Source organism: Canis lupus, chromosome 10 (genome assembly GCF_011100685.1).
Source record: "Canis lupus familiaris isolate Mischka breed German Shepherd chromosome 10, alternate assembly UU_Cfam_GSD_1.0, whole genome shotgun sequence".
In the NCBI taxonomy this organism is placed as follows: domain Eukaryota; kingdom Metazoa; phylum Chordata; class Mammalia; order Carnivora; family Canidae; genus Canis; species Canis lupus.
The window spans coordinates 28,984,523-29,011,055 of record NC_049231.1 but is presented as its reverse complement, the minus strand read 5'-3'; the positions used below and the strand labels follow the sequence as shown (position 1 = coordinate 29,011,055).

At 50.8% G+C, this 26,533-nt stretch overlaps 1 protein-coding gene and 2 long non-coding RNA genes across 3 annotated transcripts; 1 reads left to right on the top strand and 2 right to left on the bottom strand.

The window, feature by feature from the left end:
* Positions 1 to 562: 562 nt before the first annotated feature.
* LOC106559397 lies at positions 563 to 4,261 on the bottom strand. The gene is made up of 2 exons (XR_005365174.1): positions 3,783 to 4,261; positions 563 to 865 (listed from the first exon to the last, which is right to left on the bottom strand). It is a non-coding gene; the product is annotated as an uncharacterized LOC106559397 (long non-coding RNA).
* A 1,957-nt stretch (positions 4,262 to 6,218) lies between these two features.
* On the top strand, positions 6,219 to 6,590 carry LOC100683684 (BET1 homolog). The gene has a single exon (XM_038549525.1). The coding sequence runs from the start codon at positions 6,294 to 6,296 to the stop codon at positions 6,588 to 6,590; it is 297 nt and encodes a 98-aa protein (XP_038405453.1). The 5' UTR covers positions 6,219 to 6,293.
* A 17,236-nt stretch (positions 6,591 to 23,826) lies between these two features.
* Positions 23,827 to 25,031, bottom strand: LOC111097834. Its single transcript, XR_005365173.1, has 3 exons — positions 24,817 to 25,031; positions 24,512 to 24,569; positions 23,827 to 24,155 (listed from the first exon to the last, which is right to left on the bottom strand). It is a non-coding gene; the product is annotated as an uncharacterized LOC111097834 (long non-coding RNA).
* Between the last annotated feature and the right edge of the window lie 1,502 nt (positions 25,032 to 26,533).

Here is a 26,533-nt window from a genome sequence, read left to right as displayed (position 1 = left end):
GAACCCCCCCCCCCACCCGCCAAATACACACACACACATACTGACCTAAGGACCAGAACCCTTTTTTTTCTTTTAAGATTTTATTTATTTATTCATGACAGAGAGAGAGAGAGAGGCAGAGACACTGGCAGAGGGAGAAGCAAGCTCCATGCAGGGAGCCCCACGTGGGACTTGATCCCAGGACCTGAGTCGAAGGCAGACGCTCAACCGCTGAGCCACCTAGGTGTCTCAGACCAGAACCCTTGTAACACGGAATGAACCTACACTGACACATCATGGTCACCCAGAGTCCATGGTTTACATTAGCGCTCACTCTTGGGGCTGCACATTCTGGGGGTTTGGACAAACGTATAATAACCTGATTCCATCATTATAGTATCATACAGAATCTTCCCATTTCCTTAAAAATCCTGTGTGCTCTATTCAGCCCTTCCTCTTCCGTCCCCACCCCTGCAACCACTGATGTTTTTTTAGTCTTCATAGTTTTGTCTTTTCTAGTTGTCACATAGTTGGAATCATACAGTATGTATGTAGCCTCTTCAGATCAGCTTCTTTCACTTAGTAAAATGCACCGAAAGTTTCTCCATGTCTTTTCATGGCTTGGTAACACTTTTTTTTTTTTGGTGCTAAATAATAGTCAATTATCTGGATATACCACCGTGTATCTGTTCACCTGCTAAAAGACATCTTGGCTGCTTCCAGCTTTTGGCAATTATGGATAAAGCTGCTGTGAACATCTATGTGCAGAATTTTGTTTGGACAAGGGTTTTCACTTTTACCGTGTTTTAGCCTGGAGATGGAGATGGTTGGTTGGAGGCTGGCCTGAGGTCCATGTAGCCCAGAGATCAGGACTAGATGTGGTCTTCTAGAACCAGAAGAAGAAAAAGAAAGAGGAGACGATGAAAGAGGAGGAGGAGGAGGAGAACTATTAAAACTGTAGTCCTACTTATCAGTCCAGTAAGGAGGTCTGAGGAATCAGGGTCACTGAGCAATTTCAGGTCTGCTGCCTAATTGGTTATGTTCCCGTAACAGCCCTCATTGCAGAGCAGTACGTGCTGGATACTGCAGCAGGTGCTTTACCATGGCCATGTCCAAAACAGCGTTCTTAGAGTTTTTGTTTCTTTACCCTCAAACCACCATATTTTATAGTACAAATAGACTCATAAAAATGAAACAGGTTTCCCCAAAAATACTGTGATATCTTCTAATCTATTTCATTGTTTAAAATGCTGGTCATGACATTGACTTCATGGCACATTAATGGAATTTTATTGACAGTGTAGCTTTTGGCATGTGATTGAACCTCCATAAGCCACCAGACATACCTCAAAATGTTGTCCTGAGTAGTAAGTGAGATAAGGTATGTGAAAAGTTTAACACAGGATCTTTAACACAGATGAGGGCCCAATCCAGGGTTGAACCCCAAGCCGGTTCTCCTTCCCACAATTCCATGCTGCCTCTCTAGAAGAGCCAAACTCACTGGGTATGGCTTCCAAAGGTTGTGCTACTGATTAGAGCTGTCATTTGGATAGAGACCAGGTTCACCACTTCTGGCAAATATAAGAAGCTGTCCTCACGCTCTCCTGGACCAGTGACCATCTTCTCTCCCCTCTCCACTGTCCGATTTATCTTATTTATTTACTTTCTATTATTTGTAAGTAATCTCTACACCCAACATGGGGCTCAAATCTACAACCTCAAAATCAAGAGTCCCACGCTCCACGGACTGAGTCACCCAGGCACTCCTCCATTGTCCAATTTAATTCAACATCCATTTGCTGGGCAGACTGGATGCATAGCTATTCCTCCTTCCTCTTCCTCAGTCTGAAACTCCAGCTACTGCAAGGTGCCCTCCTTACTTTTTCAGATTGCTCCTAAAATGTCACCTCCACACAACCATCCCTAAACCACTAATCCAAATGAGGATCGGTATCCCTGTCTACAGTAGCCCCTGTTTCCTGTTTTAGTTTTTTTCCAAGCGTTGTCACCACCTACCCAATGATAGAGTGTGTTGGTTTATCCATTAAACTCTTCGTCTTCACTAAAACATAAGTCAGGAGAGCAGGAATTCAGAGAGTTGGTTCCCCGGTCTATCCCCAATACCTAGACTAGCTGCTGGTGCAGAGCAGGGGCTCAATAAATGTTTGTTGAATCAATAAATGACACTGAGCCAAAGCCTGGGTGGTAGGATGATGAAACAAGGGGGACCGTGGGGGGCTGTGTGGGTGGACATTTTGACAATTGTGCTTGGACAAGTACAAACCAAGTGCCTGGAAGCACAGAGGAGGCAGAGATCAGCTCAGGATAAGGGAGGGGATGGAGTGATCCCAGAGGCTGGGTAGATCTTCAAAGATGGAGGTGTAAGGAGAGTGTCTGTGTGAAGGCAAAGTGGGGACAGAAAGGTGGGTTGGGCACAGAGACCAATCTATGGGGCTATAGCTTTGGCTTTTCAGAGTTGATGGGCAGGTGGGAAGAGGCTAGAGCAGTTGCAGAGGGCTTTGAATGCCAGGCTAAGAAGTTTGGCATTCCCAAGTCTCTTACAGTGTCCTAAGAAGATCTCTCCAGGGATCCCTGGGTGGCGCAGCGGTTTGGCGCCTGCCTTTGGCCCAGGGCGCGATCCTGGAGACCCGGGATCGAATCCCACGTCGGGCTTCCGGTGCATGGAGCCTGCTTCTCCCTCTGCCTGTGTCTCTGCCTCTCTCTCTCTCTCACTGTGTGCCTATCATAAATAAATAAAAAATTTAAAAAAAAAAAAAAAAAAAGAAGATCTCTCCAGGGGCAGCTGGGTGGCTCAGTCAGTTAAGCATGCCACTCTTGATCTCAGGATTGTGAGATCAAGCCCAGGCTGAGTGTGGAGCCTACTTTTAAAGGGGGGGAGGGGCACCTGAGTGGTTTGGTGGTTGAGCGTCTCTGTCTGCCTTGGGCTCAGGTCGTGACGGGGGTGGGGAAGGTGGGGGGGGAGGTTGTGGGATTGTCCTGCATAGGGTTTCCCCACAGGGAGTCTGCTTCTCCCTCTGCCTGTGTCTCTGCCTCTCTCTCTTTGTGTGTCTCTCATGAGTAAATAAATAAAATCTTTAAAAGAAAAAAAAGATCGATCCATTTATCTGTATCTACACCTGTATATCTATGTCTGCACACACGTGGAACACATTTATATATGTACACCCTATGAGAACCTACTAAAACATAAAATTTAAATACATATGTACAATTTTAAGTTAAATATACAATTTAAAATAATACATATTTTTCATTTTATTTTAAAAATAATTTTGATCTTGGGACACCTGAGTGGCTCAGCAGTTGAGCGTCTGCCTTTGGCTCAGGGCATAATCCCGGAGTACTGGGATCGAGTCCCACATCGGGCTTCCTGCATGGAGCCTGCTTCTCCCTCTGCTTGTGTCTCTGTGTCTCTCGTGAATAAATAAATAAAATCTTAAATAATAATAATAATAATAATTATTATTATTATTATTATTTTGGTCTTCTTTTAGTTATTTTTTTAGGTAGTCTCTACCCCCAGTGTGAGGCTCGAACTACAACCAGGAGATCAAGACTCCCGTGGTCTACCGACTCAGTCAGCGGGCGTCCCCCCAAAAGAATATATGCACATATTTTTAAAATTATGTTTAAAATAAATAAATAAATAAAAATAAAATTATGTTTTAATAAACTCCCACGGTCCACAGTTGGGGCTTAAAGGCTTCAGGTTGGAAACCTCCCTCCCGCCCCCGCCCTTCCCCGCCTCACCCCCCCCAGCACGTCCCCCAGAAGTAACCGACCTCGCTCTGCTTTGCGAAGGTCCCGCAGATGCACGTTTCCGGGAGGCCGCGCTTTGCGAAGCGGCTGCGTGGAGTGTAGGCGGTCCACGCCGCGGCCGCTGCGGGCGTCGGGCCCCGGGAGGCGGCCAGGTGGCCCTCCGGCCCCGCCCCGGTCCTGCGCTCCGCCCCGGCAGGTGGGTTGGTGGGGCCCGCCCACCGCGGCCGCAGGAGCCAATCGGGCACGTTATGCAAATCGCATCGAGTTCGGCTCCTCCAGGTCGGCGGTCCAGACCCAGCGCTGAGAAGGCTGGAAAATCGTGGCCGAAAGAGCTTGGAAACGGCGGGAGCTGGAGAATTGGGTGGGGGTGGGGGTGGGCCGCAGGGACGTAGAGGGCACTGACGTCGAGGCTTGAAGGACAGCCAGAGGTCGTTCCTCCCGGGCTCGGGGCTGCCCCGGCCCGCCCTGCGCGTCCTTCCCGCCAGGTGCTCACGGAGGCGCTGCTGCGAAATCACTCCCGGCGGACGCGGCCCCGTCGGAGGCAGGTCCAAGGCCTGGCTCCCCGGGGGGGGGGGGGGGGGCCAGGCCCCAGGGAGCAGCGGAGCCCTGCAGCCCTCCTGCCTGTGCCGCTGGCTCGCCGCGTGCCTCTGGGCAACCCCGCCACCTTGCGAGGGCCTCAGCCTCCCCACCTGGAAAATGGGAGTGATGACACCACGCTCCTAGCGACAACGACAGGATCAGTGGGCTAGTGGAGTGACACCGCGGGAGATTCTGATCTCCGCAAGCCAGGGGCGCCTGGGGGGCTCGGCGGTTGAGCAGGTGCCTTCCGCTCAGGTCGTGACCCCGGGGTCCTGGGATCAAGTCCCTGCATAGGGCTCCCCGCAGCGAGCCTGCTTCTCCCTCTGCCTGTGTCTCTGCCTCTCTGTGTGTCTCTTATGAATAAATAAATAAAATCTTAAAAAAAAAAAAAAAAAAGCCTGATCTCTGCAAACCATGGTGCTTGACCATTAGAAGAGTATCACTTGGACGTTAGACCAGATGACCCGTTCCTGGTTTTCCCAGATTATTTGTGGTGTGACCTTGGGCAGGTCACTTTACCTCTCTGACTCTAACTTTCTTTGACTCTAAAGTAAAAAAATTCCAAGGGCCATCATTAATGGCTTAATGAATTAAGGTTTAAAAGGCGCTTGGCACAGAGCCAAGCCACAGTTCCTAGAACCACATGTCCTTCTGGAACTTCAGTTCCGTTATCTATATGCTGGATACAACGATAATGTCTTCCCTGCCTGCCCCACAGGATAGTCATGAGCCTTACACATTGTGTGACATTTTATAAATAGGAAAACATCATACCAGTGGTAATTTGTGATATTGCCAGGCAGCCGGCACACTGGAAAAAGTGTAATGTTGGCCTTGGCTCTGCCTTTTATTCTCTGTGTGACCTTGCACATGTTACTTTATCTGTCCAAAGGTCAGTTTCCTCTCCTGTGATATACAGGATATATAAGTTTATAGGATCATTGTGGACAATGGGAGGATGGTGTGTGGAGAGTGCCCACTATATGCCCAACACACAACACATTTTGATAAACAGTGCCTATTATTACTAGCAAGTTTTTCTTTCTTCGTTTTTAGAGAATGGGGAGGGGTAGAGGGAGACAGAGAAGAATAAGCAGGCTCTATGAACAGCATGGACTGACCCAGGGCTCCCTCTCACAATCCTGAGAGCATGACCTGAGCCAAAATCAAGAGTCAAATGCTTAACCACCTGAGCCACCCACATACTGTACCAGCAGATTTTCCTTTTTTTTTTTTTTTTAAATTTTTATTTATGATAGTCACACAGAGAGAGAGAGGCAGAGACATAGGCAGAGGGAGAAGCAGGCTCCATGGACCGGGAGCCCGACATGGGATTTGATCCCGGGTCTCCAGGATCGTGCCCTGGGCCTAAGGCAGGCGCCAAACCACTGCGCCACCCAGGGATCCCTTAATTTTTATTTATTTATGATAGTCACACACAGAGAGAGAGAGAGGCAGAGACACAGGCAGAGGGTGAAGCAGGCTCCATGCACCAGGAGCCCGATGTGGGATTTGATCCCTGGGCCAAAGGCAGGCGCTAAACCGCTGCACCACCCAGGGATCCCCGGGTTTTCCTTTAAATGTCCCTAGATTCTATTTCCAGAACCGAGGGCCTGGGAGATAAGGGTGAGAGAACAAGACTTGCTTCTCACTGTACATCCTCCTGTGTCATTTGACTTATATCACAGTAATGCATCATTTAAAAAAAAAAACATATAAAATTGAAACTAAAAAGGGAAATACAATTAATCGTGTAAATGTAATAAATAATGCAAATCAAAACAATGAATTAAAATTAAGTCTCTAGTAAAACTAGAGACTCCAGTGATGTCGTGGCACTTTGGGGAAAGAAGCTGGTGATTCTCTGGGCCCCGGTACTGAAGACGCCGTCCGGGGTCCCCTGGCCCCTTCCTACCCACCCCTCCATCTGCTTTTTTCTTCCCTACTCTGGCAGGATGAGGCGTGCAGGCCTGGGTGAAGGAGAACCTCCTGGCAACTATGGGAACTATGGCTATGCTAACAGTGGTTATAGTGTCTGTGAAGAGGAAAATGAGAGACTCACTGAAAGTCTCAGAAGCAAAGTAACTGCTATAAAATCTCTTTCCATTGAAACAGGCCATGAGGTTAAACATCAAAATAAATTATTAGCTGAAATGGATTCACAGTTTGATTCTACAACTGGATTTCTAGGTAAAACTATGGGAAAACTGAAGATTTTATCTAGAGGGAGCCAAACAAAGCTGCTCTGCTAGATGATGCTGTTTTCATTGTCTTTTTCGTCATTTATTGGATTATTAAACTGAGGTGATGCAAGTAAGTGTGAGTTTGGAATTTGTTCCAATTTAACTGCAGTACCACTTTGGTGAAAAAAAAAATCAGCATCAAAACAGTCCTAATTTTCAAATATTATGACTTTTTCCATTGAGGATTGCTGAATGTTACTTGTTTTGTAAATCCCCTTAGATAACACAGTGCTTAAAAAAAAAAAAAAAAGATAACACAGTGCTCCTTGAATACTGTTGCTTAATGGCCCATTTTTTGCCCCTATTTCCAGGGGTATTAAGGTGGCCTGAAGTCACTGTGGCCCTAATAACTCTTTTTCCTGTTGTTCGCTGTCAAATTAAATAGCCATACAAAACGCTTCTGTTAGCATAAATGTAGGTTTATGTTCCATGTGAAGAAGCTTAGTGGGAAAATAACAGAATCCCTGGAGAGCCTGGTGCTGAACTCTTGAGGTAGTGAACAAGTTTGTGATGGAATGGTATATGTATTTTCCTAATTGTCATCAACCCTGATACTGTACTCCCCTTTCCTCCTGTATTTGGTTAAAATTGTAGGCTGATTTCCTTTTACCTACAGCTTTCCTCTAAAATTCTATGACATGACTCCTCTTTCCCCTCTGCCCATGACCTCATCCTTCACTAAAGCTTGTTACTTTGGCACATTTCCTGTAGGGCCCAAAACAAATGTATACCAGTCCAGTTGTTGTTTTATATTAACTTTATACATACCATTGACTTGGCATATAATGATAGTCACACAGAGAGAGAGAGGCAGAGACTCTTTTATGATTTTAGCTACTTAGGTAGGCCATTTGCTTGTCATTTGTGACAGAATAATGTGAAGCTAAAGTCATTGCTCAGCTCTGAATGGAAATAAAATTAACTGCCTCTGCTGTATTATGTGTTCAAAATAGATATTGAAAGTACTCGGACATTGGACTTGGGGTTAAATTGCTTTAATCTATATGTTTATAGAAAGGAAAACAAAGATGGATAGAAAGAAATACTAAGATGTTCTTAAATACTCTGTATTGTTACCATTTGGAATTTGCCCATTAATGGGCTCTAAAAATAAAATTTTTAACGAAAAAAAATGTAAAACTAATTTTTAACCTCATGAGTAGAGGCCTTGTCTGAGATGAGAAGCCCAAATGTGAAGAATAACCTCATGTCCACAGATCCCAGAGTTTACCACGGAAAGGCAGAGTCATGAGTATTTTCTAAGATCAGTGGGAAAATTTCCAAACCCCAGCCAGGGGTCACCTCTGAGAGGAGTGACCATGCCTTGGTGTAAACATCCCCAAAGCTACTCTGAGGTCATGTTCCAAGGAGGGAGATGACCTGCATTTCCCTGAGCATCACAGGTATGCAGGACTCAGGGTGAGTCATTCCTCCCACCGGGCTTGCCCTCCAACCCCAATAAGGATGGATACCTCATTAGGGAGTATTAGCGTTCCCCCAACCCCAGGGCCTTACATGGGTACCGACTAGCCATGAGATGTGCAGCCAATCCACACCCACACTTCTCCAACTGTCCTGGGATGCCTGGGCCTTGGACGGCCCTCCTTTTCTTCCTCCACTGGAGGCCACGGTCTCAACTGACTACCACCACTCTGCCCCGAGGGCTCCCATTCAGCTGGAAAGAGGCAGGAAGGAAGAGCATCATGGCCCATGCTCACTCTCCCTCCTGTGTCCCCTGGCCCATCTGGACTGTGTGTGGCAGGGACCTTGAAGCTCAGGTTCTGTTTACAAATTACTCATCAAGGCGAGGGAGAGGACATAGACCTTCACCTGCCTCATCCGGGAAGGGACACAGGAAATTTTAACTTCCGGCCTATTGGCCGGAGCCAGTTGTGGGCTCTGCCCATGGAGAAGGGTATGGGCCAGCGCTGGGGAGGGTCTGGGAGATTTGGTGAGCGTCGCTGTGGCTGCCACAGTCCTTCTGCTCAACCTTTATTTGTTTATTTTTAAAAAAAGATTTTATGTATTTATTCATGAGAGACACAGAGAGAGGGGCAGAGACACAGGCAGAGGGAGAAGCAGCCTCCCTACGGGGAGCCCGATGTGGGATTCGATCCCAAGACCCCAGGATCACGCCCTGAGCCGAAGGCAGATGCCCTACCACTGGGCTACCCAGGCATCCCTCTGCTCAACCTTTAGAGCAACATTAATTAACTTTAGAACCAGAGGACACTACAGTGGGAGGGACCTCAGGAGTCATCTCACCCTGTGACTTCTAACACATCAGAAATCTTTGGGTTGTTGTCAAAAATGCAGAGTCCTTGGTCCTACCCCAGGACTCCTGAATCAGAACAATCTAACATGGCACCAGGGAAACTACATTTTTAAAAGCTTACCAGGTAACTCTAGCAGCAGCCAGATTTGTGACTCACTAATAGGAGCCTATTCTTCTTTTACAGATGAGGGAACAGGCTCAGAAAGGGACTGTGACTTTCTCAGGACTACACAGGGAGTGAATGCTGGAGCTTGGACCAGAGTATGGGCTTCCAGGCCAGGGCTTTTACCACCTGTCTCTATCTGCCGTGGCTTCTTTGTTTTTGTTTTTGTTTTTAAAGATTTTATTTTTTTATTCATGAGAGACACACAGAGAGAGGCAGAGGAAGAAGCAGGTTCCCCACCAAGCAGGAAGCCCAGTGGGGGACTCAGTCCCAGGACCCTGGGATCATGACCTGAGCCAAAGGCAGACGCTCAACCACTGAGTCACCCAGGTGCCCCTGCTTCAGCTTCTAATAATAGTGCCTCAGTTCTCCTTTGGGGGTCACCAGTCACCTTTTCTCAGTTTCCCAGGTTCAAGTGGGGTTGACCCACTTCCCAAGTCTGAAGTGGGCCCATGACTCAGACCTGACCCATCAGAAGCTCAGGATATGTTGAGTTGGATTTGAGATCGAGCCTGGGAGGTGGGAGATAGCCCCAGGATGATGGCTGGAACTATGCAGAGAAAGAAGTTCTCTTTGAACCGAGGTGCTAACTGTTTTGATGGGAGACGGGCTAGCCAGTGGGTGGCCGTCTGCTTCATGTAGGGAGAGCCCATCTGAAAATAAGCCCTAAATGGAGGAAGGCAGGGCTGAGGGACAGAGAGGGACCAACGGCGTCATCTTGTACCTGCACCCAGTTCTCCTGGACTTTTCCCTGTGTGAGCCAGTAAATTCCCTCTGGGTTCCCTGAGGTTGGCCTCTGCCCTGCAAAGGGCTGGGGGCCTGAGCACTGGGGTCCAATAGCACCACTGGTCAGGAGATGAGCATCTACTGAGGGTCATCTATGGAGCGTCAAGTGTGAGATGCTGATTGTGCCCCTCGTGAGCCCGGGACACTGGACCAACCCACAGGCAGAGCAAGTGGTGCCCAAGGCAGGGTTCTAGGTGGGCTGCGCTGACATCCGGGTCTCATTGGCTGCCCTCCCTGGCGGTTAAGCAGGGGAAGCATAACTATCTCTGAATGATGAAGAAAGCTAAGAGCAGAGAGATAAGGCCACTTGCCCAAGGTCACACAGGAAATGACAGAGCTGAGACTTAGCCCAGATGTTTCCATGGTCAGCCAGAGTGCTCGGCACCCCCTTGGGCTGCTCCTCAGGGTTCTGCACTGCCTGGAGGTGGAACCCACATCTGCTGAGCACCTGCCGCAGCCCAGGCCCTCTGTGGTTTGCTCACGTTCCACACACAGGGTACCGAGGGTATGATGGGGATCACGACTCCGTGTGACAGTTGGTCAAATAAGGCAGAGGGCAGCTCACAAACTGCACTGAGGCCGTAGGGCCAGAGCATCAGGGTCAGATTCGGGGCCGGAGAGCCTGGCTCTGGAGCAGTTGGTGGCCAGAAGGTGACCTCACTCCGTGCTCCACCACAGCAAGCAGACAGGAGCTTCTCTACCCCATGAGAGTGGCTGGAAAGAAACCAGTATCTATGTGGGGTGTGCAGGATGCACAGGAGCCCCTTCTATTTTTTTTTAATATTTTATTTATTTATTCATGAGAGACACAGAGAGAGGCAGAGACACAGACAGAGGGAGAAGCAGGCTCCTTGCAGGGAGCCCGAAGCAGGACTCGACCCTGGGACTCCAGGACCATGCCCTGGGCTGAAGGCAGATGCTCAACTGCTGAGCCTCCCAGGCATTCCACAGCAGCCCCTTCCAGAACTGATCACATAGACTTCCCTGAAATGGGCCCCGGCCCAAGTCCCACTGCAGGGAGGCCTCACAGAATGGCCTGAGAAGCTGGTGGGGTTTCTGCTGAGGCAGGAAACGTGGTTAGGAGTGCTCTCCGAACTTCTGTATATACCTCACGGAACTGAAAGCAGGGTCTCAAAGAGATATTTGCACACCTCTGTCTCTAGCAGCCTTATCCACATTGGCCAAAAGGGGGAAGCACCCCAGAGCCCCTCGACAATGGAGGGATAAACAAGATGTGCTCTACTCGCACTGGAATCTCATCCAGCCTTGAAGACGAAGAAAATACTGACACAGGCTATCGCATGGATGAACCTGGAAGTTGTTCTACTCAGGGAAATGAGCCAGTCATGAAAGGATAAATACCTACCTTAATTTTTTTAAAAGGTTTTATTTATTTATTCATGAGAGACCCAGAGAGAGAGACACACACACAGGCAGAGGGAGAAGCAGGCTCCATGCAGGGAGCCCGATGTGGGACTCGATCCCAGGACCCCGGGATCAAGACCTGAGCTGAAGTCAGATGCTCAACTGCTGAGCCACCCAGGGGCCCCAAATACGTACCTTATGATTCTACTTCTGTGAAGTACCTAGAGGAGTCAGCTTCATAGAGACAGAGAATAAAATGCCACATGGGGCACCTCATGGGCTCATGGTTAAGCGTCTGACACCCCATCTCAGCTCAGATCTTGATCTCAGGGTCCTGGGATGGAGTCCCACGTCCAGCTTCCATGCCCAGGGTCTGCCTCTCCTTCTCCCTCTGCTCCTCCCCCTGCTCGTGTGCATTTGCTCTCTCTCTCTCTCTCAACTAAATAAATAAAATATTTTTTTAAAAAAGTGTCTCTCTCTCTCTCTCTCTCTTTTTTTTTTTTTTTTTTTTAAGTGACAGCTTCATTTCAAACCGTAGCTCTGCCACTCATGAGCTATGTGACCTTGGGCAAGTTTCTTTCCCTTTCTGTGCCTCAGTTTCCTTACTTGTGAAATGAAAATAGTAAGAGCACCTTAGTCAGTAAAAGGATGGTGGGGTTTCGATGCTTCCATACCAGCGAAGTTGCTCAGAGCAGCACCTGGAACCAAACAAGCACTCAACGGTGTTGGCCAGCGTTATGTTCATGCTGGTCCCTGGAGCCAGGAAAGGAAAATAATGAGTCTTTCTTCTCTAGTCTCCCAGTTACTTTCCTTAAGTTCCGCCAACCTAAGGACACTGAACTGTCTGCGCTTCAAGCCACAGGGTTGGCTCACAGGAAAGACGAGCGTCACGGCCACCCACTGAGAGGCTTCAGTGCTGCCCTGCCACCTGCTGCTGTGCAGCTTTGGGCCATTTCACTGACCTCTCTGTGCCACATTGTCCTCACCCAAGAAACGGGTGAACTACTCCCCATCTCACAGGTGGAAGTGAGGATTAGGAGAAGGAACAAAAGTGCTCGGGCCTAGCCCCCAGTAGGCACCAGCACAATCCACCCCCTTCTTCTCCCACTAATGCACAGCCAGGGGCCAGGGCGGTGTGTCCCCTCACTTCTCGGGCTGTTGCTGGTTTGTAAAGGACCCGAGAAGTGTTGTCTCCGAGAACTTCAGTCCCTGTGACCAGGATGAGAGCCATTAACAAAAGGCCACCAGCCCTCCGAGATTTTCAGAAGAGCTCTTGTCTTCCTTTTAGGGCCACAGATGGGGGTCAAGGAGATGGCCAGGGCGATAGATAAAGAGGAAGCAAAAATAAAACGAAAGAAGTGTTTACTCTGAGATGAAAGTGCATTGCTAAACCCTAACCGCAGGGACTTTTGTACAGATACCACATGGCGGGGATGCTCTAGAATGTCCCAAGCTGCAATGGCAATTGCAAGACGGCCGGGCCGGGCTGGGCCGGGCCAAGGAGGCAGGACCGGGACTCCTCAGGAGCAGCCCTGCCAGGCGCCCTGGCGTCTTCAGGCCCCAGTGCCGTGATCTCTTGCAGTGGAGCCCCCCGGCCTGAGCCATCCGCTACTCCCGCCTCTCCCCCTCCTCTGGGGACCCCTCTGCCCATCTGGGCGTCTTTGCCTCCCACTTTCCTTGGTTTTGCTAACTCCAACTCATCCTTCAAAACTGTGTTTAGACACCAGGTCTGCTGGTGCACCGACCCCGCCCCACGCCCAGACCCTCACAACCCCCCAGGCCCATCTCTATGGTGATGACTCTCCCAGGCACATGGGTTATCCCTACACTTGCTTCTCTGCCCTACGAAGCTGCAAGCACTTAAGGGCAGACGTCAAGGACGTGGACTTGGAGCCAGACAGCCCTGGACTGAACCCCGCTTCTGGCTCTGTGACCTTGGGTGGATGAATGAATCTCCTCTGCCTCCCACTCCCTTCTGTGTCTGTGCCAACCACGCACCCTAGAGCTGGGGATATAACCATGGGATGGGTCTGGGCACCCATTTGGCCAAGTGGGAGACACACGTGAGCTGACGCTCCATTGATCACCTGATCTCCCCAAAGGCCCTTGCTCCGACTGGTGGATCATCGTGATGCTCTGGGTCTCCTGGAGTTCATGTCGGTGCAGAGCCAGAAAAGTCTGATGATTTCCTTTCTCTAACGTGCACTCTGGTAAATGGCTGCAAGTGCCCTTGGGGAATCCTGGGAGAAGCTGTAGAGGGTAAGTTGATTTGTTTTTAATCTGTCTCTCTTGTCTCTCTCTCTTTTCTTGAATATTTTATTTATTTATTCATGAGAGACACAGAGAGAGAGAGGAGAGAGAGAGAGAGCGGCAGAGACACAGGCAGAGGGAGAAGCAGGCTCCATGAGGGGAGCCAGATGCGGGACGTGATCCGGGGTCTCCAGGATCACGCCCTGGGCCGAAGGCAGTGCTAAACCACTGAGCCAGCTGGGCTGCCCCCTCTCTCTCTCTTTTCACAGAGCTCCATTTGAAATCAGACTCAGTTACTTTATTTATTCTTTACTTTCCGTTTGGTATATGTGTGCTGTGTCCATTTTTCTTTTCAGTCCTAAATTGGCTAAATTTCTTCTCCTGCTGGAGATATGACACGCCCAATTTTCAATGGCCCACACTGCTTTTTTTTTTTCATTATTATCTTTTAAATTTTAATTCTAGGACAACTAACATACAGTGTTATATTAGTGTCTGGTGTACAATGTAGTGATTCAATACTTCATACAACAGCCCATGCTCATCCTAAGTGTGACCTTAATCCCTATCACTCGTTTCCCCAATTCCCCCACCCACCTTCCCTACCAGTGACCACCAGTTTGTTCTCTGTAGTTAAAGGTCTGTTTTTTAGTTTGTCTCTTTTTTCCTTTGCTCCTTTTTTTTTTTTTTAAGATTTTATTTATTTATTTGAGAGAGAGTGAGAGAGCATGGGGGGTGCGGAGATCAGAGGAAGAAGTAGACTCCTTGACAAGTAGGGAGCCAGACTTGGGACACTGAGCCTGACCTGACCCATGACCTGAGCTGAAGGCAGATGCCCAACTGACTGAGCCACCCAGGCACCCCCATTTACTCTTTCTTAAATTCCACATTCGAGTGAAATCATACAGTATCTGTCTTTCCCTGACTTATTTCACTTAGCGTTACATTCTGTAGCTCCATCCACATCATTGCAAACGGTAAGATTTCATTCTTTTAATTGCTGAGTAATATTCCACTGTAGATACACACCATATCTGCTTTATCCATTCATCAGTCGATGGACACTTGGGCTGCTTCCATAGTTTGGCTATTATAAATAATGCTGCTCTAAACATAGGGGTGAAGAGGGTGACTTTTTGGCAGTGCAGTGGGGCCCCTCCTCAAGAACCAGTTCCCCTTTATTCAGGGTGTCTAAACCGATTCATAAACGGGTTCAAGTCCAAGAACTGATTGAGGGCGGTGACTTTGTTTTGGTCAACCAAGGTAGTCTCTGTTCACTTGATAAAAAAGTCTTCCACTTCTTTAGACCAAATACAAATTCAGTAGCCCCTCCCTCCATTTCTTTTCTGGGGACACCAGGATCGACTAGCCAATGTCGTTAGTCTCTGTGAGGTTAGACGGGTGTAAGAGGGTTGATGTAAGCAAAGTGCTAGAATGAAGCCTGCCATGCTGTATGCAAAAATAGAGAGGCTTTTGGGGATCCCTGGGTGGCTCAGCGGTTTGGCGCCTGCCTTCAGTCCGGGGCGTGGTCCTGGAGTCCTGGGATCGCGTCCCGGGATCGAGTCCCACATCCGGCTCCCTGCGTGGAGCTTGCTTCTCCCTCTGCCTGTGTCTCTGCCTCTCTCTCTCTCTCACTCATGGAAAAATAAATAAAATCTTTAAAAAAAAAATAGAGAGGCTTTTTTAAAAAAAGAGATTTATTTATTTATTTTGGAGAGAGAGAGAGAGCAGGGGAAGGGGCGGAGGAAGGGGGAGAGGGAAAATCTTAAGCAGATTCCATGCTGAGCCCAGAGCCCAATGTAGGACTTGAACTCACAACCCTGAGATCAAGACCCTACCAAAACCGAGTCAGATGCTTAACCACCTGCACCCCCAGGCACCCCAGTAGAAGAGCTTTGATCACTGTCATCCCTCTTGGAGCTCCTATGCCCCACAGCAAGCAGGCACTAGATAAATTATTACAAAAAGGCCAGAAAGGAGTCCTCTTGGCACATAAGCAGTGTTCCCCTATGATTCGGGTAAGACTGGAGGTCCTCAGGCATCCACCACCAGCCTCTCTGTATGGGGCCGAGGAGATTTCCAGGAAAGAACTCACTGGAAGCTAGAGTCCAAGGCGGAGGGTTGGTTTGAGGGTTGACCAACAGCAGAGGGGAGTATTTTAAACACAGAGCAGAGCAGCCTGAGGTGTGACCCTCAGGTGATCTCCCCCGGGCTTAGTTGTTTGTTGACGAGTATAATCCTTTGTTTTTATCCTGCTTCTAAGAAACTCTATCTACAGAGAGTTGAGTAGACCTGTCTGCAGGGTATAGCAACGATCTTTGGTGGTTTACGCAAGATTCTTTTCTTATTTATTTTATGCTTTCCTTCCTCCTTGGTTCCCATTCATCTTTCCCAAACATGCGTGAATCTTGCAAATTTTCTTTTAAGGATTTCTTGTATGTGTTTTATTATTTTTTTCCTTGCATGTGTTTTAATTTTCAAAAATTCAGTCTCACTCTGGAGCACCTGCACGGTGCAGTCAGTTGAGCATCCAACTCTCGGTTTCGGCTCAGGGCCTGCTTCAGGTCCTGGGATCGAGCCCCATTTCAGGTTCAGCGCTGAGCATCCAGTCTTCTTTTTTCTGCCCCTCCCCATCCACCTCTGTGCCTGCTTGTGCTCTCTCTCTGTCTCTGTCTCTCAAAAAAAGAACTCTTTTTAAAAAATCAAATCCAAAAAATAAAATTAAATTAAAAAATAAAAAAATAAAATCCTTCTCTGTTTACTACTTTGAGATCCATCTCTCTGTGTTGCTGTATGCACGTCCTCCTGTTCCTTGTTGCTGCTCCAACTTCCCTAGAACGGATCTGAGACAGCCCGGATTCTCTGAGGGATTTTTATGAGTGTTTCTCCAGATTACCCCGGGGTGGGATTTCTGGGTTATGGAAATCTGGCATTGCCCAGATTTGGTTTTGCCAGCTACTGCCTGGTTGCTTTCCAGGACAGCTGTGCCAGTGCACATGTCTGCAACCGGGCTTGAGACCACTCATCTCCCCACGTTGTTACCACCTCTTCAGGGTACTGACCTCTCTCACTGCTGATGCGTGTGAAGTGGTATCCCACTGTTTTAACCATTTTAATGGCTGTCTTCCCTCCCGGATTGTGTGTCTATGAGGATGGCGGGTCCACACAGAAGGTACGTCTGTGTCCTTAGCATTCTGCTCAGTGCCTGCCACACGAGGTAATTCAATTATCCCTTAAAGGGATGAGCAATGACTCTCCCGAGCCCCCCTCCTGAGCTCAAGCTTGACTCCTGGGGAGGAAAGACATGACCATGAGTGAGTAAAATGGAAGAGCTGATCTACTAAGGCCTCAGAAAGCCACTGGTCAAGGGGAGTTCCCTAGGGACTCCCAGGCGCAGCTGGAGGGAATGTAAAGGAGTGGACGTTCCCACAGAGCCAGGGAAAGGGACTGGGTTGCAGACTGGGTGTCTGTGTTCATCCAGAAGGGCTCTGCCGAGATCAGGGGAGACAGGCAGGAGCTGCCAGGCAGAAGGGGCCCCCTGCCCACCACCACCGAGCAGACTTGCATATCAAAGGGAAACAGAACCGCTGCTGCCAGGTGGTGGTTGGACCAAATGGGCCTTGCTCACACGTTATTATAATGATGATTATTAAAATTTGGGAGGGGGGCACCTGGGTGGCTCAGCGGTTGAGCACCTGCCCCTGGCTCAGGGCGTGATCCACGGTCTCAGGATCCAGTTCCACATCAGGCTCCCTGCATGGAGCCTGCTTCTCCCTCTGCCTATGTCTCTGCCTCTCTCTCTCTCTCTGTGTCTTTAATGAATAAATAAATAAAATCTTAAAAAATAAAATAAAATAAAATTCGGGAGAAAGGGTACCTTTCTCCAGGTGGCTCAGTCAGTTGAGCACGCGATTCTTGATTTCGGCTCAGGTCATGATCTCAGGGTCATGGGATGGAGACCCATGTTGGGCTCCTAGAGTGGCCGGGAGTCTGCTTGAGATTCTCTCTCTCCCTCTCCCCCTTCCCTCTCTCTCTCAAATAAATAAATAAAATCTTTTTAGAAAATTGGGATAAAATGAAAGCCACATGCCTCTGAACTATTCCAAGCAGAAGTGGTGTTTGCACAGAACCAATGGCTGTCCAGGGTCTGGAAGATACTTTTCTGAGGCTGGCAGCCTCAGTTTCTCATAAAATCTTTAAAAAAAAATGAATAAAATGTATAAAAAATAAAATAAAAATGGTTTTAAGAAGCTTTCAGGTGAAGGTGTTGTGCTCTTAGCCCATCCTTTGAGCAGGGAAAAGAATGGGGGCAATTGGTAGGACAGGGATGGGGGTGAGATTTGGTTGCCCATCCTGCTTCCTAGACTGCCAGGATCTGAGTGATGGGAGCGTCAGGAGCAGAAGCTGTCTTGCCCTCACCTCGCCTCCCAGAGATCAAGGAGCTGAGGGGCTGGGGACGCAAAGCTCGCTGCTTCAGCAAAGGGACAGTATTGGTTAGAGGGTGGACCAGGCTGCTGTCACAGAGCAGAAAACCCCGTTGCTTCAATAAGACAGAGATGTGTTTCTCTCTCACGTAACAGTCCAGGGAGGTGGTCCATCGCCGGCAGGGCAGCTCCCCAGTGCTGGGCGCCCAGGCTCCTTCTATTTCGTAGCTCAGCCATGCCCTTAGCCACAAAACTGCAATTCATCTGTCATTCCAGGCAGAGGGAGGAGCGAGAGAGGGGACTGACGCATTCCTTTCCTATTAAGGACATGTGGTGGCCAGCCTCCAAGACTGTCTCCATGATCCCTGCCTCTTGCATTGTTCTTTCCCACACCAAATAGGGATGACTGTGTAACCAATAGGATATATATATATATATATATTTTTTTTAAGATTTTATTTATTTATTCATGAGAGACAGAGAGAGGCAGAGACACAGGCAGAGGGAGAAGCAGCCTCCCTGCGGGGAATCTGGTGCAGGATTCGATCCCCGATTCCAGGATCACGCCCTGAGCTGAAGGCAGTAGCCCAACCACTGAGCCACCCAGGTGCCCCTATATATATATATATATATATATTTTTTTTTTAAGAATTTATTTATAAAAAAAAGAAAAAAAGACTTTATTTATACATTTGAGAGAGAGGGAAAGAGTGAACATGAGTGGGAGAAGGGGCAGAGAGAGAAGCAGGCTCCCTGCTGAGCCAGGATCCCAATTCTGGACCCATTTCAGGACCCAATTCAGATCCCAGTTCAGGACCCAATTCAGGACCCAATTCAGGATCCAGAGATCATGACCCGAACTGAAGGCAGATGCTTAACCAACTCAGCCCCCCAGGCCCCTCAGTGGGTATTCTGGAAAAGACAGAGTGTGCCTCCCGAGGCTAGGTTATAGAAGAGATTGCAGCTTCTGCTTTGCTCTGTCGTGGGTCGCTCATGCTGGGGGAAGCCACCTGCAAAGTCCGGAGAACACTCCTGCCCTGCGACCGGCCCACACGGTCGGGGCCTGAGGCCTCCCCCAGGCGTGAACCTGGGGCCCGGGAAGGAGCCGCGGGGATGACCGGTGGTCCCAGCCCCGAGCAGCCTGCAGAGACCCAGACCCGGTGGACACCTTGCGGGGACTTCCTAAGAGTTGCTGAGTCACTCAGCTGAGCCATTCCTAAATTCCTGACCCCCCGCAGCTGTGTGAGATCCTAAGTGTCTATTGTTTCAAGCTGCCAAGTGTGGGAAAACCTGTTACTCAATACTAGGCAACTCCCACAGGTCAGGCTCAGAAGCCTGGGCCTCAGATTCATTCAAGTCTGTTGGCCTCCACCCAGCCTCCTGGCCACGTGTAGCTGCAAGGGAGTCTGGGAAATGTAGTCTTCAGTTGGGCAGCTATGTGGCTAAAATTTCAATGACCCAGGTCCTTAATCACACCTGCAAGGTCCCTTTTGCCATATAGGGTAACATATTCACAGGCTCCAGGGATTAGGACATGAACGTCTTCGGGAGCCAATATTCTGTCTCTGTGATGCAGAAGCTTGGACAGGACTGCTCACAGCAGCTTTGTTCGTCACAGCCTCAGAATGGCCAAATATGCTCAATGGATGAATGGTCTAAAAAAACTGTGGTACTTCAGGGGCACCCGGGTGGCTCAGTGGTTGAGTATCTGCCTTCAGCTCAGGGCATGATCCTGGGGTCCTGGGATCGAGTCCCGCATCAGGCTCACCACAGGGAGCCTGCTCATGTCACAGGTTTTCGAAGTGTTACGTGTAACAGCGAAGCCTTTTGCTCTGACGCAGACACGGGTAGCTCCCAGTACTGTGGTGGGCCCTCGGGCTGACCTCTGCCAGCACCCGCGCCACCTCGCTGAGGGCTCTATCCGCGCTCGGGGGAGGCTGGAACGCCCTCTGACATTGCGCATCCCTTTGGGCCCGATGACAGGGTGGGGCGTGTTCTGCTTGGGCTCCCAGAGGTGCCCTGGCCTGCGGTGGACACTGGCTTGACGGCACCTGCTTTGTCGCTTGGCAGGCCTTCCTTGTCTCACTGTCCCCTGTCCCTTACCTACAGTGCCTGGGAACATGATCCAAGCACATGACTTGTATTCAAATGCTTGTCTCAGGATCCACTCTGCTTCCTTCCAACCACGTTAGAATCCCCAAATGCTACGCCCGCAGTCCTGTGGGGCAGGAGGTCAGCGACGGCCATGCCCTGCGGGGGCGCCCCAGAGCCCTCCTATATTTTCATAAGGAAGGGAGTCCATAGGGTAGCACAGGGGAGAGGAAACCTCATGAACCGAGATGCCAGGAGGGAGCCTGAGACGATCACTTGCTGTCCCCTCCTCTGGGCTCACCCAGTCACTCGGGAGCTGTTCTTTGTGTATCTTTCCTTTTCACTCGAGACCATGTTCCTCCTTTGACCAAGAAAGTCACCCAAAAAGGATTGTGGTCACTTTCTTATCGGGCCTGTGGTGGGGACGGGGGACAAATGTCAGACCTTTCCCCAGCTCCTGTGGCCCCTGGCAGACACCAGAGCCCCACTGGAGGTCACCACTGGGCACCCCCCAAACCCTGAGCCAGATGAAGGAACCTCAGCCCAGTGTCCTGAGGGTAGGGCCCAATGGGAAGCTGGGTAGCATGGTCGTAGGAGAGTGCACTGGAGGGGGAGTCCAGTGCCTGCCCTTGTAGTTTGTCCTTCCGAACTTTAGTCTCTTTAACAGCATCCACACACTGGGATCCTGGGCAGGGGGTGTGAAAGTTCCTCGTAGACCACAAACCATAAGCAGTTGTACTATTCAGCCACCAGTTATCCTTCTAGCGAGGGCAAAGCCCTCCTTCCACACTGTGTGCCGGCAGTAGGCACAGGGCCTGCCACGTGGGAGGGGCTCAGTAAATGCTGGCTGAATTAATTAGTTGGTGAATGAATGAGAGCTGGGATAGGGCATCCAGTTTGACAATTCCATCCAACCAAGTATCACTAACGGGCCTACTATGTGCCGGTTGCTGGGCAGGAATCGTGAATAAATCAAGAATAACAAGATGGGATTTCGGGACACCTGGGTGGCTCAGCGGTTGTGCATCTGCCTTAGGCTCAGGGGGTGATCCTGGGGTCCTGGGACCAAGTCCCACATCGGGTTCCCTGCAGGGAGCCCGCTTCTCCCTCTGCCTGTGTCTCTGCCTCTCTCTGTGTCTCTCATAAATAAATAAATAAATAAAATCTTAAACAAAAACAACCAAGATGGGATTTCTTACCCTTAAAAGCTGATCGCACAAGAGGGCACAACCTCTGGTGGAGGCCCATGTGTGCTTTCCTGCGTATCCTCTATCTCACTGGAAGCTCAACCCTAGTAATCTACCCTTGGACATTCCACTCATGTGAGTGAATAGATTTTGTTGTTTCTTTAACCCAATCGAGTCAAGTTCCTGTCATTTGGAAAAGAGAAAGTCTTGATTAATATACTCATCTCTACAGGTATAGTTCAAAAACCTCCTTCCTCCAGAAAGCCTTCCCTACCTACCTCAGTAGCTTCTGCACACACTATACCACTCTCCCAACTTAGCCTTTTGCTTTATCCTCTCCTGTTGTTCTTTTTTTTTTTTTTTTTAGTTTTTATTTATTTGAGAGGGAAAGAAAGGGTGAGAGCATGAGCAGGGGAGGGGCACAGGGAGGAGCAGACTCCCCGCTGAGCAGGAAGCCCAAGGCGGGGCTCGATCCCAGGACCCTGGGATATGACCTGAGCTGAAGGCAGACGCTTAACGGACTGAGCCACCCAAGAGTCCCTCTGCTATTGTTCTTTAGAGTCTTGAGTGTGAGTCGGGATACTCCAGCAAGATTTGAAGCACTTCTTTTAAAAACTTTTTTTTTTAAAACTTTTTTTTTTAATTTTACTTATTTATTCATGAGAGACACACAGAGAGAGGCAGAGACACAGGCAGAGGGAGAAGCAGGCTCCATGCAGGGAGCCCGATGTGGGACTCGATCCTGGGACTCGATCCTGGGACTCCAGGATCACACCCTGAGCCAAAGGCAGGCACTAAACCGCTGAGCCACCCAGGGATTCCTCCCTGAAGCACTTTTTAAAAACCTTTCTCTTGGGGCACTTGAGTGTCTCAGTGATTGAGCATCTGCCTTCGGCTCAGGTCATGATCCTGGGGTCCCAGATTGAGTCCCATATGAGGCTCCCTATAGGGATCCTGCTTCTCCCTCTGCCTATATCTCTGCTTCTCTATCTCTCATGAATAAATAAATAAAATATTTTAATAAATAAAAATAAATTAAAAAATAAAAACCTTTCTCTTGTGCCAAGCACATAGCATGTACTAAAACAAAACAAAGCCAATCCAAACCAAAGACTACCTTTTGGGCCCAAATGCCCAAAAGCCGAAGAAAGCCTGCGGGTCCAGGAAGCACAGGTGTCTCTCCGGGCCTCCTGCCCAGTGTGTTTCTCTTTGTCTAGGTCTCTTTCTCGGCCTCCCACTCGCCATTTTGTCTCTGGGTGTCTAACTTGCTCTCCCTCTCCTGTCTCTGGGACTCTCTCCTCTTGCGTCTTCCTCTGTGCATCTGACTCCCTCTCTCCCAGCAAGCTCTGCCTCGCTCCCCTCTGCCCTGTCCCTCCTTCTCTCCCTGTTCCCCCTTCCTCTCTCCTCTCCCCCCTCCCTCCACCCCTCCCTGCCCTCTGCTCCCCTGGAGCTCAGGCAGAGACCCAGCTGGCCTGGAGGCAGCACCAGGCTCCCCAGGGGCCCCGCAGGAAGCGCAGTTCCCCCTCTGACCCTGTCAGCTGGCGCAGGGGATGCAGCTTCCCTCCCACTCTGAGCCTCCCTGGGGCTCAGGATGGAGCAGCTCACTTTTGAGGAGGACAGCCTTCACCTGGACAGTGGAGGGCGAGCAGGGGCGGAGAACCCCACGTTCACTGGCCACCTCCTGGGTGCTGGCACCGCACCGGTTGCTGTGGTGGGGGAGAGGGGGAAGCGTCACAGGCCGCAGTCCAGTCCCCTTCCTGGAAGACAGCAGGGTACATAGGGCAAGGGGCTGGGGGACCGGGGTTGGCCAGAACTGAAGCCTGGCGGGGGGTGGCGGAGGGGAGGGGGAGAACTGTCTCTGCGCGGAGGCAGGGGCCTCCAGCCCAGTCCAGAAGGATAAGAACCACCCCCATGAATTCACAGGCCATAAGGGTACTTTTACATCCACTGGGTGACTCTTGGGAGACGCAGTGTGCCGTGTCAGCATCCAGGGGGCGGAGGTGGAGGCCTAGTTTCTGACTCCATTTCCACCTTGCTGCACGTGTGACCTTGGACACGTCACATGACCTCTCCTGGCCTGCTTCTTCATGTATGAAGTGGGTGTAAAGGGTCTGCCCATCGCGGTGATGCAGAGCCCATGGGAAACTAAAGATGCTGGAGCCTGTGAAGGAACGAGCAGGGGACCGGGAGCCCGGCTTGAAGCCCCACACACTGAGGATCTCAGGGATGCAGAGGTGGGGAGTCTGGCACCGACCTCTCTGCGCAACATCAAGGAGCCACTGGGCTCCGTCCCTTCTGGAGGCTCTGGGGGGCAGCGTGCTCCTTGGCCCCTTTCTGGCTTCCAGACGCTGCAGGCTTTGCTTGGCTCCCAGCCCCTCCCTCCATCCTCTGGACCACTCTGCTGGAGCCACAGCTCCCTCTCCCCTGTTTAAGGGCCCACCCAGGTAATCAGGATGATCTCCCGATTTTAAGGGCAACTAATTCGCAAACTTAATTACAGCCTCAAGTCCCCTTTGTGTGGCACCTAACTGGTCGCAAGTTCCAGGGAGCAGAACGTCCTCATGACCATCTTTGGGGGGCATTTTTCTGTTCACCACATCCTGGAAGGGGGACGGTTTGTTTGTTTGTTTGTTTATGAATGTGTGTGTATTTAAAGATGTTTATTTATTTATTCATGAGAGACACACACAGAGAGAGAGGCAGAGACACAGGCAGAGGGAGAAGCAGGCTCCATGCAGGGAGCCCGACGCGGGACTCGATCCCCGGGATCAGGCCCTGAGCCGAAGCAGATGCTCAACCACTGAGCCACCCAGGCGTCCGTGCAGAGGATTTAGAGTGAGCTCTACCTTCAGAAGAATCTATAATCTGGGGGCGGGGAGGGGGCAGGGCACATCATACCCCGAAGCAGGGGGGTGATGGAGAGGCAGGGTAAGGGGTGGCAGGAATGACTTCTTGGTGGCTGATTAGGTCCCCAATGTGCCAGGGTCCTTCCTGTCGCCTTACTGTCAGGAGGGCTTTGCAAATGGGCTGATCCTGTGGGTTTCAGTGCATTTATTCATAGCAAACCATTCCTCCAAGGGCACCCTCCCCGGAAGGTCCCCGGACGGGACATGTGGAAACGGAAACTCCTCACTCTGGCCTCTGAGGCCCTTCCCAACCTGGCCCCTGCCAACCCATCCAGGCTCCCCACTCTCTGTGGTCTACCCCATTTTCCCCACTGCAGCCCCACCACCTTGGTAGATAAGGCTGTTCACTCCCCCCTTCTGGGCCTTTCCTTCTCCTCCTCCCTCCCCTGAGGCCCTGGGCCTAGTGTTCCCAAGCAGGGACTCTCAAATCCCAATACTGACCCCTGCACTTATGTGCTGGGCGCCCTTGGACAAGTTACTTACCCTCTCTGGGCTTCTGGGCTCAGCCTTCTGCTCTGTGACATGGTATGTGATAGATCGTCTAGTGGAACCGGGCGTGAGGAGTAAATAGGAGATCCCAGAGCAGCAGCCCCCCCCCCCCCCCCGCCCCGGCCCCCACATATGCTCCAAGCTCACTATGGACTCAGGTCACAACACAGGTGTGGGGACTCACAGAGGGGTCCTCAGATACCCCACGTCTCCCTCCCCTGCCCCCGCCTCCCTCCCTGAACCACAACCGTGTAGGAGAAGCCCCTCAGCGCCAGGCTGGGCATCAGGGGGAGACTCACGGGAATCAGGCGGGAGCCCAGATGACAGGAGTCCAGCCTCCAGGGCGGGAAGCCCCAGGAATTTGTTCTCCAACATTCCTGCCCCCAGGGTGAGGGAGCAGGGCCTCAGCCCACCAGCCCCTAGAGGGCTCAGATCTGACTTGAGAGGCCTGGGAGGCTCATCTGCAGGCGCTGCCGCAGGAGCCCAGGACAGGGGCGTGGGGGGGGTGGGGGTGTCTGGGTTCACACTTAATTTTGCTCCTCTGGGTCTGGCCCGGTGCTGAGGGAGAGGAATGGCCCCTGGTCTCTTGACTCAGGAATGCGGAGCATTTCTTACCACTTAGAAGGAAGAGGTCAAGGCCTCCTATCCCAAGCTCTAGAAGGATCCAAATTGTTTGCTGAAACCACAGCCAGCCCAGGAGAGGTTAAGGGGAAAGGGAGGTCTGGGGGGGGTGGGGGGCAGAGATCCCAGCTCAGCTTGCCCCCCGAGGGGTGGGGCATGCCCTTGAAAAGGACAGTTTTGGGGGGGACAGAGGTGGGAACAGAACTCTCCCCCTCCCACACCTCACTGGCTCTCCAGGGGTGTGGGCAAGTCATGTGGGTGGGCTGCCCCCCCCCCCCCCCCGCCCCGCGCTTCCGCGCCCCCAGGCACCCCACCTCCTAGCCTGGCCCCCACTCCCTCCTTTCCTCTGGTCTCAGATCTTCTTTGTCAAACGATGCCTTGTCTTCTGGCCCCTTTTGGCCAGGCCTAGTCTCCTGTGGCCTTGCTTTTCCAGAGCCTATGGGCCTGCTCGCTCCCCAGAGACCCCCACCCCCACCCCAAGCCAGGCCCTGCTCTTCCCTCCCACCTGGACCCTCCCCAGCTCTGCCCTCCATCCCTTCCAACCCCTGTATTTGTTCTGCTGCCTCTGGGAACTGCACCCCGGCCCCACCCCACCCCTGTTGAGGGGCACCTGACCTTCCAGACCATTCTTGAGACAGCTCTCCTGCCCACCACGACTTCATTCTGAGTGGTCTCCCAATATGGACCCCAGAAGGCCAATTTCCCTTGACTCCTGTTGGCCTCAGGCTTCAACCAGAGAAAGAGAACCAATAGGATACCTATGTATTGAATGATTGGTTGATTAATTGATTGTAAGGCTTATGAAATGGTGGCAGCTGGCTAGGCAGATCCAAAATCTGCAAGGCAGGCCTCAGAAATGGCAGGCAGGACTTTTTTCCCTCTCCAGAGCCTTAACAAACCCATACCTGCAAAGTTCCTTTTGCCATATAAGGTAACATATTCACAGGTATCCAGGATAAGAATTTATTTTTATTTATTTTAGGGAGAAAGAGAGTGTGTGCTCATGAGATCAGGGGAGGCAGAGGGGGGGAGGGGGGTGCAGAGGGAGAGAAATTCAAGCAGACTCCCTGCTGAGCGCAGAGCCCGACTCCAGGCTCCATCCCAGGACCCTGACATCATGACCCCAGTCGAAATCAAGAGTCAGACGCTCAACCAACTGAGCCCCTCAGGCACCTCAGGTGTCTGGGGTTAGGACATGGTCATCATTGGGGGGCCACCATGCTGCCCACCGTAGCACACACCGCCGCCGCCCGCCCCAGGCCACCACCCTGCCCATTCCTTCACCATCTCAGTTTTTCACGTGGTGCACATACGGCTGAGCCTGTGCGGGGGCGCTGGGGGCACAGAGGGGGGCAGCCTGTGGCCCTCCCCACCAGGGAGGCCACAGTCGGAGGC